The 16628-nt window shown below is 37.9% G+C and overlaps 1 protein-coding gene and 1 pseudogene across 12 annotated transcripts in view; one reads left to right on the forward strand and one right to left on the reverse strand.

Annotated features, from left to right (window-relative positions):
• Mycbp2 (MYC binding protein 2) overlaps positions 1–16628 on the reverse strand; it is a 246601-nt gene that overhangs the window by 219863 nt on the left and 10110 nt on the right. For all 12 annotated transcript variants that reach the window (XM_060391563.1, XM_060391566.1, XM_060391565.1 and 9 more), the window contains exon 2: positions 1969–2044. In XM_060391563.1, the coding sequence (XP_060247546.1) occupies positions 1969–2044 (76 nt within the window). The remainder of the gene's footprint in view (positions 1–1968; positions 2045–16628) is intronic.
• Positions 6550–7232, forward strand: LOC110560795 (eukaryotic translation initiation factor 3 subunit K-like; annotated as a pseudogene).

Below are 16628 nucleotides of genomic sequence, written 5' to 3' on the forward strand. Positions count from 1 at the left end.
CATCAAAACAAAACGATAGCCTACAGATTGGGAAAGAATCTTCACCAACCCTTTATCTGACAGAGGGCTAATATCCAGTATATATAAAGAACTAAAGAAGCTGAAAAGCAACAAACCAAGTAATCCCATTAAAAAATGGGGAACGGAGCTAAACAGAGAATTCTCGAAAGAGGAACATCAAATGGCAGAGAAACACTTAAAGAAATGCTCAAAAAAAAAAAAAAAAAAAAAAAAAGAAATGCTCAACCTCATTAGCCATTAGGGAAATGCAAATCAAAACGACCCTGAGATTTCACCTTACACCCATCAGAATGGCCAAGATGAAAAACTCAAGTGATAACACATGCTGGAGAGGTTGTGGAGAAAGGGGAACCCTCCTCCATTGCTGGTGGGAATGTAAACTGGTACAACCACTTTGGAAGTCGATCTGGCGCTTTCTCAGACAACTAGGAATAGTGCTACCACAAGACCCAGCTATACCACTCCTAGGCATATACCCAAAATTTGCTCAAGTACACAACAAGTACATTTGCTCAACCATGTTTGTAGCAGCTTTATTTGTAATAGCCAGAACTTGGAAACAACCCAGATGTCCATCAACAGAGGAATGGATACAGAAATTGTGGTAATTTTACACAATGGAATACTACTCAGCAATCAAAAAGGAGGAAATCATGAAATTTGCAGGCAAGTGGTAGGATCTAGAAAAGATCATTCTGAGTGGACACAGATCAAGAAAGTGGACACAGGCAAAGATGATCAATCCTCATTTAGAAAGACAAATGGGATGTGCATTGAACGTATGACAGGAGTCTACTACAAAAGGCATCTACCTAGCAGTGTTTCAAAGCAGACACTAAGACTCATAACCAAACCCTCAGTAGAGTGCAGGGAATCATATGAAAGAAGGGGAGTTAGTATGATATGGAAAGGATAGGAGCTCCACAAGGACCAATATATCCAGGCACAGGGTCTTTTCTGAGACTGACACTCAACCAAGGACCATCTATGGATATAACCTAGAACTTGTGCTCGGATGTGGCCCGTGGTAGCTCAGTAACCAAGTAGTTTTCCAAAGTAAGGGGAACAAGGACTATTTCTAACAGGATCTCAAGGGCAGGCTCTTTGAACCCCCCCCCCAGGGGAGGAGCAGCCCTGTTGGGCCACAGAGGAGGACTTTGCAGCCAGTCCTGAAGACACCTGATAAAACAGGGTCAAATGAAAGGGGAGGAGGTCACCCCCTATCAGTAGACTTGGAAAGGGGCAGGGAGGAGACCAGGAAGGGAGTGTGGGATTGGGGAGGGAATGAGGGAGCGGGATACAGCTGGGACATAGAGTTAACAAAATGTAACTAAAAAGAAAAAAAAAATTAAAAAAAAAAGAAGTTATGAGTAGTAGAGACACATTAAGGGGCTCCTTATTCATTGAGAAAACCATATAATGAATCCAAATCCAAACCCCAATGTACAAGCCAAACTTAATATTCCTAGTACAAGTAAGCAAAATGGAAAAAGAGAAAAGCAACGAATATATTCCATTTAAGAAATGAGCAAATATAGCAAAAATAAGTAATGAATAGTTTTTAGTGCCCAGATATTAACTTCCAGGATACTATCAAAAAGCATCTCAAAGTAGACTAATAAAAAATACATATACAAAAAAAAATAAAGTATGAGACACATTTTTGGAGATGTGCCCGTGGTAGGTAGCCCACATCCATTAGACTGGGTAGCCTACTAATAATTACTACAAAAAGGACATGAAATTTGGAGGGTTGGTGGGTCCTGGGGAATCACACTGTAGACATGTATAAAATTTTCAAAACATAAATTCAAAAATCACTTTTAAAAAGTGGCATCTACAAAACTACTTCAGCACACAAACAGAACGATTTGCTAATTTGCCTTCTATTTTAAGTCTTTTTATTTTTGTTCCAAGTACTATGTAACAAGTTACTAGCCACTTTACCTTGCTTCTTGTCTTCACTTTTGATTTGCTTTTCTGTTTTCGCTTCAATTTCTTCTTATTTAAAATTTTCTTATTCCTAAAAATAAAAGTACAAACATTATGAATACTTAGATCAAGACATACAAAACCAGTAAAACAGGTTAGTTTTAATAAATACCTGCATATTTCTTACATTTCCTATAAAGTAATATGCTCTTAACATACATAGCGATGTTAGTATTGAAGCAGCTTTTAAGGACTACACTGGACAGTCAGGAAATATATATTAAATAAGTAATTCCAAAAAGAATTGTATACAGCCTTTTATAAAAGTAAAGCATTTAAGCTCGAAATGAAGTGTTAACAAGAAAACCTCTCTCAGGACCAACCAGATGCTCACAGGGAGGGTGGGCTGACATGAAATCTGAAAACCTGAGTTCAATCCATGGGACTCACACAGTGGCAGGCTAACTGTCTCTGAAATTCACATGTATGTTGTGGCACACTTACACTCATACACACATGTGCATACATACAGAGAGTAAATGTAATTTTAAAAGAACAAACATTTTTTTTACCAGTGGGTATGATAATAAATATCAAAACCTTGTTCTTTATGTAGTGAAAGCTGCAATGCAAAAAGATTCAAGGAACTTTTTACTAAATTACTATTAATATAAAGAAAATATTGAGGGGCTGGAAAGACAGCTCAGTTGTTAAGTGCATTGGCTTATGTTCCAAGGGACTAGGGTTTGATTCCCAGCACTGTATGTGGCAGCTCAAACACTGGTAACTCCAGTCTCGGGGATTGGACACCATCTAGGGTATCTACCAGGTACTGTATGCACATGGTATACAGACATACGTAGGCAAGACATCCATACCCATAAAACATAAATCAAGGTTTAAAAAAACAAAAAAGAAAATCTGAGCTCACATCCTTACCAACTAGCTCTCAGTGCCTGGGCCCAGGCCTGATTTTTGCACTAAGGAAAAGGAACCCCCAGAGTAACTTAGAGAAACACATCCTTTCTCTCCATCCATCGCCAAAGTGTAAAGAATAAAGTGGGAGGAGTAAGAGGGTACCCAACATTTCATTTTCCTGTAGCTTCATATTCTGACTGCTTATCATGCTCAGAACTCACTCCAGAGTAGCAAAGACATAAAAAAAGAAAGAGAGAGAGAGAGAGAGAGAGAGAGAGAGAGAGAGAGAGAGAAAGAAAGAAAGAAAGAAAGAAAGAAAGAAAGAAAGAAAGAAAGAAAGAAAGGGCTTTGCTCTGGAGGAGAGCAGAGATTTAAGTGCAAAGTACAATTTAGGTATCTAGTAAGAGATTGTCACTACTCTAATAAAGACAAAAGTGGGCCTGCATGGTGTTTCTCTGCCTGTAATCCCAGAAGTAAGAGTTCTTGTTAGGATAAAGCAGGAAAATCAGAAATTTGAGGTCATCATGTACTACACAAAGAGACACTGTCTCAAAACAACACAAAAACAGAATATGGGGGACTGGTGAGATAACTCAGTACGAATTCAATTCCTCGGGTCACATATGGTAAAGGGAGAGAACCAATTCCCTCAAGTTGTTCTCTGATCAGACACACACAGAGGGGGCGAGGGGAGAAATAGAACAAATTGATGAACATAATTAAATAATTTAAAAATCAAAAAGGGGAAGGTAGAAGAACTGAATGGAGAGCATGACAGAGGTGGGAGAAGATGAAGAGAAGATAAAGATGATCACAATAATGGTTACATAAAGAGAGGTCAAGTTTTTCAGATATTATAACTACTATGATGGAAGCTGTGGCAAAAAAGAAGAATCCCCTCCACTCCCTGGTCCCTTGAATACCCTTTAGAGTTATTCAAATTGAAACACACACACACACACACACACACACACACACACACACACACAGCTTAAAAGATAGCATCCACATATAAGAAAAAAATATTCAATATTTGTCCTTTTGGGTCTGGGCTACCACAATCAGGGTGACTGTTGCTAGCTCCACCTATTTACCAAGTCAGTGGCACTCTTTGAAAGGATTAGAAGGATTAGTAAGTCTAGACTTATTGAAGAAAGTCTCTCACTGGGGCTGTGCTCTGCAGTTTCAGAAGCCCATAGCAGATCCAGGTTCACTCTTAGCCTATCCACCAGGGTGTAGCTCTCAGCTACTGCTCCAGTGCCATGTGTGCCACTATGCTACATGCCAAAATGATACAATGCCATGATGATAATGGACTAAAACCTCCGAAACTGAAAACAAACACCCAATTAAATGCTTTCTTAAAAGATACCTTGGTCTTAGTGTCTAAGTGACTTAAGACACCTATAGATCAGAATATCACTGAACCCTCATCAGAGAAACTTCTTGCAATAGAAGGTAATTAACTCAGAGATGCACAACTGGGCAATGTGCAGAGAGTAAGAGACTTGGAGCACTTAGTCCTAAATGGGATGTCTTCATCAAACAATTCCCCTCAAGGCTCAGGATCTATGGAGGTTAAAAAGATTGCAAGAGCCAGAGAGAGTAAAATGACTCCAAAGAAAAAGCATCATCCAGACACAATAGGAATGACATACATTTGAATTCACAAAGTCTGTGACAGTAAACGTAAGACTAAACACAGGCTCAAACACAATAAAATTACAAGGTTGAAAAGGAGAAGTAGACATAAGTTGGGTGGATGAAGTTGGGTGGGGAGCTGATCTTGAGCGAGTTGAGGCAGAGGAAAATATGATAAAAACATATAATATGAAAAAGTAATAAAGCATTAATTTTAAAAAGTAAGAAGCTAAGGCTCACAGAAGAGACAACAATTGATCTTGGATTATGATCCCATACCTATGCAAAAAATAAAAGCCTTTTTCTAAAGCCAAAAATTTTAAAAATGAACAAAATTTTAACTAGGTCATTTATAGACAGAAGTCAGGTAACAGAGTTAATCTGCTAAAATGAAAACCAGGCTCCATTTTCAGTAACTAAAGTGTCATAAGATGGACATGGAAATCAGCATATGAAAAGCTGATATTTGACACTGCCTGTCATTTCACTCCTCACATCAAGAATATCACAAAAGCCATACAATTAAATTTTATACTAATAACTCCTGATTATGTCCACAGCATCTCTACTTCAGCTACTCTATTATATTAAACGACCTCTATCACTCACCTGGACCATGGCAAAGCTCCACTCTTCTGTAACCCCACATTCCCTCCACCTCCTTCAATGCACTCTTCACAAAAGCACCAAGGTTGTAAATACACTTATCTAAATGGGCAATTCTCCCACTTAGAACAGTATCTTCTCCATTCTCTAAAGATAGTCTAAAAAGACTGACAACACTTAAAACATCCTTTCCAACATCTGGCTATGGCAACCTGTGCTACTTCAGTCTGTATTTTAAAGGTAGAGAGCTGTTCAAAGAGCCGTTTCTAGGAGATTATATGAACGGAACTTGTATCCAACACTGGAAAATGAAACTGCTTTTGCCAGTAACATAACGTCCTAAACCTTAACTATATTCGAGAACTAATCATTTTTTCATGATATCTGAAAAATGGACAAAACTTCAGAAACCAGTCTTATATATCAACGATTCACTTTGGAATTTCTAATGTTTTAAGACTTTATTTATTTATTTTAATTTTGTATTAGTTTGCTTACTTTACATTCCAAGGGTGCCCCCGTCCCATCCTCCCAGCTCTCCCCATTTCCCCTCCTTCCTCTCTCCCTTTTCACCCAGCAAAGGGTCGTCTCCTCCCCAGTATTAACCTCCCCCAGCACACCATGTCACATGAGGACTGGCATATCCTCCTCCCCTGAGGCCAAACAAGGCAGTGCTGCCAGGGGAGGTGATCTAAAAGCAGGCAATGGAGTCCATGTTAGAAACAGAACTCTCCCCACCCCACACACACTCATCAGACGCCCCATATGAAGACCAAGCCACCCATCAGCTACGTGTGTGCAGGGGCCTAGGTCCAGATCATTCTGCTCCTGAGTTGATGTCTCAGTCTCTGAAAGCACCCATGGGACTGGGTTAGTTCTTGTGGGGTTCCTGTCCCCTCAGGTCTTTCCATCTTTCCCCCAACGCTTCCACAGGACCCCCAGAGGTTTCACCCAAGACTTGGCTGTAAGTCCCAGCATCTGTCACAATCAGCTGCTGGCCGGAGCCTCCCAGTGGACAGTCAAGTTAGGCTCCTGTCTGCAAGCAAAGCAGTGTATCAACATTCCTGTTCTCAAGCTGTACTACAGAGCAACAGTTTTTAAAATTGCATGGTATCGGCATAGAAACAGAGTGATCAAACTGAAGATCCAGAAATAAAGCCACACTATTGTTACTTGATTTTCAAGCCAAAACCATAAAATGGGGAAAAAAAAAAAAGAAAGAAAAAAAAAAAGCATCTTCAACAAATGGTGCTGGTCTAACTGGATATCTGTATGTATAAAAATGAAAATAGACCCGTATTTATCCCCCTGCATAAAACTGAAGTCCAAATGGATCAAAGACCTTGACATAAAAGCAAAGACTTGCCTTGAGAACTACACACTGGGCCTGGTGTTCGACTCCAGCTGGGGCTGCAGAAGACTGCAGTGATCATGGTGATGTTTGAGCAAATGAGAGCAAACGTGGGCAAGCTGCTCAAGGGTATCGACAGGCACAAGCCAGAAAACTTGGCTACCCTGGAACATTATGGAGACGCAGACCAATGAAAACGCCTATGACCTGGAGGCCAACCCGGCTGTCCTGAAATCGTACCAGTCCAACCCAGACTTCTTTCAGACCAGTCACTGCGCAGATTCTGCTGAAAGCCCTCACCAACCTGCCCCACACTGACTTCACTCTGTGCAAATGTATGATCGACCAGGCACATCAAGAAGAGCAGCCCATCAGACAGATCTTTTACCTCGGTGACCTGCTAGAGACCTGCCACTTTCAAGCCTTCTGGCAAGCCCTAGATGAAAAAAGGACCTCCTAGAAGGCGTGACTGGCTTTGAAGACTCTGTCCAAAAATTTATCTGCCATGTTGCGGGCATCACGTACCAGCACATCAACTGCTAGCTGCTGGCTGCTGGCTGAGATGCTTGCAGATCTGACTGACAACAAGCTGAAGGTGTGGATGCGCAAGTATGGCTGGAATGCCAATGAGTCAAGACAGATCTTCCTCTGCAGCCAAGAAGAGCGCATTAAGCCCCAGAACATCATGGAGAAGATTGACTTTGACAGTGTGTTCAGCATCATGGCCTCCTCCCAGTAACTGTGTGTGCATTTAATAAAGATTTGTTCACTCAAACAAACATACTAAACTAAAAACAAACAAAACCCAGAGACTCTAAACCTATTAAAAGACAAAATGGGGAAAATTCCTGAACTCATTGGCATAGGAGTTGACTTCCTGAACAGAACACCAACAGCTGAGGCTCTGAGATCAACAATTAATAAATGGGACCTCATGAAACTGAGAAGCTTCTATAAATCAAAGGACACTATCAATAGAACAAAATGGCAGCCTACACAACGGAATACTACTCAGCTATTAAAAACAAGGAAGTCATGAAATTTGCAGGCAAATGGATGGAACTAGAAAAGATCATCCTGAATGAGTTATCCCAGAAGCAGAAAAACACATATAGTATATAGTCACTTATTAGCAGAAATTAGCCATATAATATAGGATAAACATACTAAAATCTACAAACCTAAAGAAGCTAAACACTAAGGAGGACCCTAGAGAGGATGCAAAATCTCATTCTGAATGACTAACAGTCTAGATACCAGAAGCAGTGGAAGAGAGGAAACAGGATGTGAGCCTACTATAGAGGGTTCTCTGAAAGGCTCTATCCAACAGGGGATTGACACAGATGCTGAGACTCACAGCCAAACTTTGGGCAGGGTACAGGGAGTCTCATGGAAAAAGAGGGGAGTAAGGATAGAAAGATATTGAGGGGACAGGAGCCCTACAAGGAGCCCCACAAACCTAAAAATTTGAGCCAAGGGGGTCCTGCAGAGACTGATGCACCAACCAAGGACCATATGTTGAGAGGACCTAGACCCCCTGAACATATGTAGCCGATCGGAAGCTCAGTCTCCATGTGGATTCTTGAGTAAGGGTAGCAGAGGCTGCCTCTGTTACGAACTCGGTTGTCTGTTCTTTGATCACTCTCCCCTGGTGATATGGCCTTACCAGGCCACCTAGGAAGAGGATCCAGGCAGTCCTGATGAGACTTCACAAGCTATGGGCAGATGGCAAAGGAGGGGAACTACCCCTTTCAATGTACTAGGGGAAGGGGATGCAGGAAATAAGGGAGGGTGGTGGAACTAAGAGGAGTTGAAGGAAGGGCTTCAATCAGGATATATAATAAATAAATTGCAAAAAAAAATTAAAATAATAAGAAAACAGAACAAAACAAACAAAAAAGCAGCCTATAGATTGGGAAAAGATAGTCACCAACCTTACATCAGAGGGCTGTTATCTAAAATATACAAACAACTTAAAGACATTAAACAACAAATCAAATAATCCAATTAAAAAATAGGGTACAGAGCTAAACCAAGAACACACAACAGAAGAATACCAAATGGCTGAGAAGCACTTAAAGAAAATGCTCAATGTCCTTGGGTATCAGAGAAATACAAATCAAAACAACTCTAAGATTCCATCTTATACCCTTCAGAATGGCTAAGATCAAAAACTCAAGTGACAACACATGCTGGAGAGGTTGTGGATAAAAGGAAACCCTCTTCTATTGCTGGTGGGAATGTAAACTTTTACAACCACTTTGGAAATCAATCTACACTTTCTCAGACAATTAGGAAGAGCGCTTTCTCAAGACCCAGCTATACCACTCCTGGGCATATACACAAAAGATGCCCCACCATTCAATAGGACATCTGCTCAACTATGATTTAACATTTTAAATACTAAATCAATAAAAGCTCAATGAAGAATGTCTAGAATTGGTCTTGTAAGATTTTTTTTTCCACAAAAAGAACTTCATACCCATGAAGGTATTGTAAAAGATAAAATTCTTTTAAAGTGAGATAAATATCTTAAGCACATTAAGGGCTGGAAACATAGCTCAGTATGTAAAACATTTGCTGATCTTACAGAGGACCAACTTCGATTCCCCAGCACCCACAGGGTAGTACACAACTGCCTGTAGCTCCAGTTCCGAGGGATCAATTGCCTTCTTCTGGCTTCTGTTGCCACCAGGCATGAATGTGATGTATATTCATACACACATGTAGGCAAAGCACTCACACACAGAAAATAAAAATAAAATATTTTTAAATTATATTAAAAATTGTTATATCATTTAAGGAAAGTTAAACATTTCTGCAATATGAAACTGAGCCTGCAAAAGTTGCATATGCCATTAGTTTCTTGTGGATGTTTTAGTTTATGATATGTAAATATGTTTGTGTTAAAATTTCAAAATTTTTAGTTTGTCCACACCTGTTAAGTGTCTCCTGTGGAGCGTGGTCTTTGCCAGGTGGAATTAGTTGAATTCTGCAGACTCTAAGGAGTATAAATATGACAGCCCAGAGCAAGAAAGTGCAGCTGCTTGGAGGACTGCTTGCTGCCAGTTTGTCCTGCTGCTGCTTTTGCTGTTTGCTGATTTGCTGCTTACCTGGACTTCTGGATTTCTGGACAACTGATATTGGTATTGCCCCCAAAAGAATCCTACAACCCTACCCAGCAGGAAGTAGCAGAGAGAACTCCAGCCCCTGTGTCCACTACATGGTGTTGGGGGGTTGGAAGGCAGGTAGAAGCATTTAATAACCCTAAATAAAGTTTTTCAAATAAATAGTTTGTTAAAAAAATCAAGGTCAACAGTTTCTCGATTAGCTTATTAGTAGATCTGTTTCCTAACAAAATAGAAATTAATCACAATTTTTAAAATATCTCATTCAAATGTTTCTTTAGTTCCTTTTAATTCAAATGCCACATTTTAATGAATTCAAATGTACAGAAGAATATTTGGGATTTTGCTTTCATCTTTAGTAAATGGCAAAACTACATGTATACCAAAGGTTGTCCTAAAATAAATTTCCCAATGATATATTATTAAGTAAATGCTTAATTTATATATACCTATATGCTTAGGGGCACGTAATAATTCTTTTAAAAACTATCAGAAAAAAATTTAAGATATCTCAGCCCTATGGTACATTGTATAAAATATTGTATTAGAATGGTTTACATCAAATATAAAAATATACATGTATATAATACAGAAAAACTGTTCTAAGCATTACAATGCTTATTGAAATAAGCACTTAAATTATCTTCCTTTTCTATGCATAATGATGTGCTCTTAGCTTCTACTTCTCTAACAGAAGACAGTATACAGGATCAAATTACTGTCTTTATTCAGAGACTAGACCATCACGAGAAAACTCTAGAAGCAATGAGAACTAGACAGCTAAGCACAGACTATCTCAGGATCAACTGAGAGCACTGGCACTGTCTTTTAAAGACAAGTGGAACATTTAGACACAAGCAAAAATGAGCTTCATTTAGTCAGGTGGCTACTACTGAAGCAAACAAAAACTAGTGGTCCCTTAAATGCACGCATGATCAAGAATGAAACTAAGTCACAAATATGTTTTGTTGTAGGTGGTGGTAAAAGAAGATAAAGGGTCTCATTGCAAAATCCAGGGTAGTCTGTCACTGTGTTTTTTAAGCTAGCCTCAAACTGACTAACTCCTCCTTCAGCCTCCTAAGTACATAAGGTAATTCTTTCATCAAAGAAAAACGAGAGAGCTGGGTGGTGGTGACACACACCTGTAATCCTAGCATGTGGGAGGCAGACCATCTCTGTGATTTCCAGGCCAGCCTGGTCTACAGAGAGAGTTCCAGGACAGCTAGGGCTACACAGAGAAACCTTTTAAAACAAAACAAAACAAAAGAAAAACAAAAACAAAAAACAAACATTAAGTTTCTATAGGTGTGTGTATTTATTTCTGGGTCTTCAATTCAAATCCACTGATCCACAAATCTGTTGCTCATGCAGTTTTTATTACTGTTGCTCTATAGTACAGGTTGAGATCAGGGATGGAGACACCTCCAAAAGATCTGTTATTATACAGGATTGTTTTAGCTATTCTAGGGTTTTTTGTTTTTCCATATGAAAATGAGAATTGTTCTTTCAAGGTCTGTAAAAGATTGTGTTGGCATTTTGATGAGAACTGCATTGAATCTGTAGATTGCTTTTGCCAGGATGGCCATTTTTACTATGTTAATCCTACCAACCCATGAGTATGGGAGATCTTTCCCATCTTCTGATTTCGTCTTCAATTTCTTTCTTCAGAGACTTCCCATTTTTTTCATACAAGTCTTTCTGATGGTTAGAGTCACACCAAGGTACTTTATGCTATTTCTGGTTATTGTGAAGGGTGGTGTTTCCCTAATTTTTTTCTCAGCCCATTTGTCTTTTGTATTCAGGAGAGATTCAGATTTTTATTTTTTAGTTAATTTTGTATCCAGCCACTTTAATAAAGGTGTTTATTAGCTGAAGGAGTTCTCTGGTAGAATTTTTGATATCACTCATATATACGATCATATCATCTGCAAACAGTGAGACTTTGACTTCTTCCTTTCTGATTTGTATTCCCTTAATCTCCATTAGTTGTCTTATTGCTCTAGCTAGGACTTCAAGTACAATGTTGAAGAGATATGGAGAGAGTGGGGCAGCCTTGCCTTGTCCCTGATTTCAGTGGGATTGATTTAAGTTTCTCTCCATTTAGTTTGATGTTGGATATAGGCTTGTTGTATATTGCTTTTACTATGTTTAGGTATGTGCCTTGTATCCCTCATCTCTCCAAAACTTTAAACATGAATGTGTGTTAAATTTTGTCAAATGTTTTTTGCCATCTAAGGAGATTGTCATGTGTTTTTTTTTTTTTTCTTTCAGTTTTTTTATGTAGTGGATTATATTGATGGATTCTCGTACGTTGAACCACCCCTGCATGCCTACTTAGTTGTGGTGGATGATATCTTTAATGTATTCTTGGATTCGGTTTGCAAGGATTTTATTGAGTATTTTTGCATCATGTTCATAAGAGATATTGGTCTGAAGTTCTCTTTCTTTGTTCGGTCTTTGTGTGGTTTAGGTATCAAGGTGAATGTGGTCTCATAGAATAAATTTGGTAATGTTCCTTCTGTTTCTATTTTGTGAAATAGCTTAAAGAGTATTGGTATTAGCTCTTCTTTGAGGTCTGGTAGAATTCTGCATTGAAACCATTTGGTCCTGGACTTTTCTTGGATGGGAGACTTTTGATAACAGCTTCTATTTCCTTAGGGGATATAGGACTATTTAGTTTATTTACCTGATCTTGATTCAGTTTTGGTAAATAGAATCTATCAAGAATACTGTCCATTTCATTTATATTTTCAAATTTTATTGCATATAGGCTTTTGAAGTAAGCCTATATGATTCTTTGGATTTCCTCAGTGTCTGTTGTTATGCCCCCCCTTTACATTTCTGATTTTGTTAATCTGTACAGTATCCCTTTGCCTTTTAGTTAGTTTGGTCCCACCCACAGAGAGAAAATCAGTCTTCTCAAGGGACAAACCCACTGATAGGTTACCCAATCCCAGTGGTCAGCCCTAAATATATATACTCACGGGCAACAGTAACTGGACTCAGTAGATTCCGAGTGTGTGTGTGTGTACATATACATATAACAATAAAAACTTTTAAAGGAGGTGATCAATTTGAGAATGATGGAAAGGGAACAGAGGAAGATCTGGAAGGGAAGAGGGACAAATGAATGTAAAGGATATAACCACAATACTCGTTCATAAAAGTTTCAAATAAATTAAATTTTAAAAATCAAAATTACATAAAGTATGCATTATAAGTATTGACAATATATTTATGGTATTACTAAATATCTGAAAGTTAAATAAAATAATCCTAGGTATGATGCTAATAAAATACAAAAACCACAAATAAAAATTAAAAGGATTTTAACTAAATGAGAAGTATACTAAAATGTTTGAAATGCAGCTCAAGTAGTACTTAGATAAAACTTCAAATTTTCTAATGTTCAAACTAGGGAGATAAATTAAACTCAAAGTGAATAAGAAAATGAAAATGCTGAGATGAAAGCCAGTACAAAAGTAAACAACAAAAGCAGCATAGTAATATAATGCTCTTTTGCCTGCTCTTGGGACTCTTTTCCTCCTACTGGGTTGCTTTCCCCAATTGATATGAGGGTTTGCGCCTAGTCTTACTGTATCTTGTTATGTTGTGTTCAACTGATATCCCTAGGAGGCCTGCTCTTTTTCAGGGAATACAGAGTAGATCTCAGGAAGAAGGAAGTACCAGAAAGAATGAATGGAGGGAGAGGAAACTGTGGTCAGATATATTGAATGAGAGAAGAACAAATAAATAAACAAGGAAACCAAAAGCTGGTTCTTTGAACTTATAAGCAAAATTTGACAAATTGGAAAATAGATGGCTAAAAGAAGAGAAAAGAAAGATGTTATCAGAAGTGAAAGAGGAATCATTATTACAGATTGTACAGCATTAAAATAATAATAAAGGGCATAGTAATAACTCTATATGCGTAAGCTTGGTGACTGAGATGAAATAGATTCATTCCTTGAAAAATATAACCTGCCAGAATTTATATAAGAAACAGATATCTTAAACAGCCTTTCAAAAGCTCACTGGTGAATTCTCTCAAGCCTTTCACATCAGTTCTATGACTCTCCTTAAAGGACATAGCAGAAAGTACACTTCCTAGCCCACTTTATGAGGCCAGGATAACCCTAACATTAAACTCAGAGGAGCAATAAAATATTAAAAAACTACAAACCAGCATCTCTCATGAATACACACACACACACACACATACACACACACACACATATATATATATATAAAATATAGTATACAGAAAATATATATAGGGAGAAAATATAGAAAAACATTCAGCGAATGTATCCCAGCTAGGTATGTTTCATCTGAAGATAAATTAACAGGCTAAAAACAATCTATGACATCATCATATCAATATATGAGGGAAAGGCATTTGGCAAATTCAACCCCAGCTCATAAAAGAAGTTCTTAGTAAAGTAGAAATCAAGAGCCATTCCTCAACATTTTTTAGGAGGAATCCTACAAAAAACATCATATTTGACAGTGAGAAACTACAAGCCTTCTCACTAAGATCAGAAACAATGCAAAGGTATGTTCTCTCACCACTCTTTATCAGTATCACTATGAGAACTACAGTAAATGGAAAGAAAAGAAAAGATTTTACTGCCTATGTCAGAAATGCAAAAGAACAGACAAACAAAACAAAAAAACAAAACACAACCCTGTTGTACCTAATAAGCAGTTATAGCAGGGCTGCATGGAACAATATTAGTAGTATATATACAAGTCAACTGTTTTTCTATATACCAGCAGCAAAGTAGAGTACAAAAATATTGTATCTTCAACAAATATAAATATAAGGGCATAAATCTAATAAAATACATATAAGATCTAAATGAAGAAAACTGCAAATTTCTGATGAAAAGCTAAATAAGAAATAGCCGATAAATATAGACAGGAAGATTCAATATTATTATCAAGATGCGACCTGCCTGGCTTGGTGGAGCACGCCTTTAATCCCAGTACTTGGGAGGCAAAGGCAGGTGGATCACCATGAGTTTGAGGCCAACCTGGACTATAAAGCAATTTCAGAACAGTCAGGATTATTATACAGAGAAGCCCTGTCTTGGAATAAAATGACCAACAAAAAACAGTGTCACCCTTTCTAATCTATTAATGCACTGATCTAATATCAATAAATATCCTAGTTGGTTGTTTCTGTGGTTTGACAAATGTTCAAGAGTTTATGAGGAGAGACAAACACTCATAATAGCTAAGACAATGTGAAAAGAAAAAGGTAAATATCTCACTTCAAATTTGCTATAAAGCTACACTAATCAAGACCAGTTAGTGCTAAAGAAACAAGAGACAGACCAACAGAACAAAGAGCATGGGAACCCAGAACAGACCCACATAAATATAGTCAAATGGCATTTAGCAAAGGAGCAAAGCAAAGCAATACACAAAGGATGATGTGACAACCAGACACCCAGTAAAGAGGAATCTAAATACAGACCTGTATCCTTCACAAAATTAACTCAAAATAAAAAAATAGATAAAAAAACAATACAGTGTATAGAAGATGAAACAGGAGAAAACCTAGATGGCCTGAGTATGGCAACAGTTTTTTAAATAAAATGTTAAAGCATGAACCAAGAAAATATAGTTGAGAACTTTATTAAAATCAAACATGCCTGCTTTCCAATAATAATAATAAATCAATAAATGAGAAGAAAAGATACAGAATAGGAGAGAATATCATTCTACAAAAGCCACACCTGAGAGAAGACTGGTATCTATTCAAGAACTCTCAAATTCAGTACTACCAAAACAACAATCTTGAGGGAAACATCCTTGGTACTTCCCCAAAGCAAACACATAACAAATAAACACCTGAAAAGGAGTTTTACAACAGGGTTATCACAGCAATATAGATTAAAACAAAAATGATATCCATCAATCAGAATATCCAAAATCCAGACCACTGAGGACACAGAGCAACGCAAACTCTCAAACACTCCTAACAGCTTCATTTCATACATATAAATGGTACATCCACTTGGGGAAAGAATTTGGCAGGTTCCTACAAAACTAAACATATCCTGACCATATGATCCAACAATTACAGATTCTGGAATGTATTTACCCAAAGAAGCTGAAAACATGTCCACACAAAAACCTGCACACGGATGTTTATAGGAATTTAATTCATAACTGTCAAAACTTAAGAGCAGCCAAGATTCTCTTCCAGAGAACAAACTACAGATATCATTACGTATTAAAAGAAACAAGCTATCAAGCCATTAAAAAGAGGACACATACCATTAAGTGCCTCTGATGGAATCTATCAAATATTTAAGATCACCAAGCCTATGCAATTTTTAATATAGGATAATTATTACCTAATTCATTTTATGAGGATTATTCTAATATTAATGTCTGAGAGACACCCAGTGGATCACTTATGTGACAAACATCCTTGCTCTGTGGTGTTGACAGCCCTACTTTCCAGAGAGGTCCATAAGCCCAACCTAAAGAAAGACTTCTTTGGCGCTCTGAGTCCCAACTGTAACAGGATTTTTCTGTATGTTGTTCCTAAAATGTTTCTCTAAGAACAAGTATCTCTTAACTGCTATTACTCGGGCTACAGAGACAGGAAACACAAACTCCCCAATTGTACCACTGAGAGTGTTTTGTAGAAGCACTCCCACCTGTTCTTCCTGGGAAAACCGGAAGGATGGCCACTCATCCTTACAGAGTATCATTTTCAAGCAGGGTACTATCATCAGTATTGCCATCAAAAGACTTGATGCCCTATCAGCTCAGTAGCTTCTGGCTCATGTATGACAACACAAACAGATTTCATGGACTTCGTTTGATATTAAATGGATCCCAGCATGTATTGTCACTTGAGTTTTTGATCTTAGCTATATAGATGGGTGTAAGATGGAATCTTAGTGTCATTTTGATTTGCCATTTCATTTGTCATTTGTCATTTCTCTTATAGTTAAGGACACTGGGCATTTCTTTAAGTGCTTCTTAGCCATTCAAAATTCCTCTGATAT

This window comes from Meriones unguiculatus, chromosome 9 (genome assembly GCF_030254825.1).
Source record: "Meriones unguiculatus strain TT.TT164.6M chromosome 9, Bangor_MerUng_6.1, whole genome shotgun sequence".
Taxonomy (NCBI): Eukaryota; Metazoa; Chordata; class Mammalia; order Rodentia; family Muridae; genus Meriones; species Meriones unguiculatus.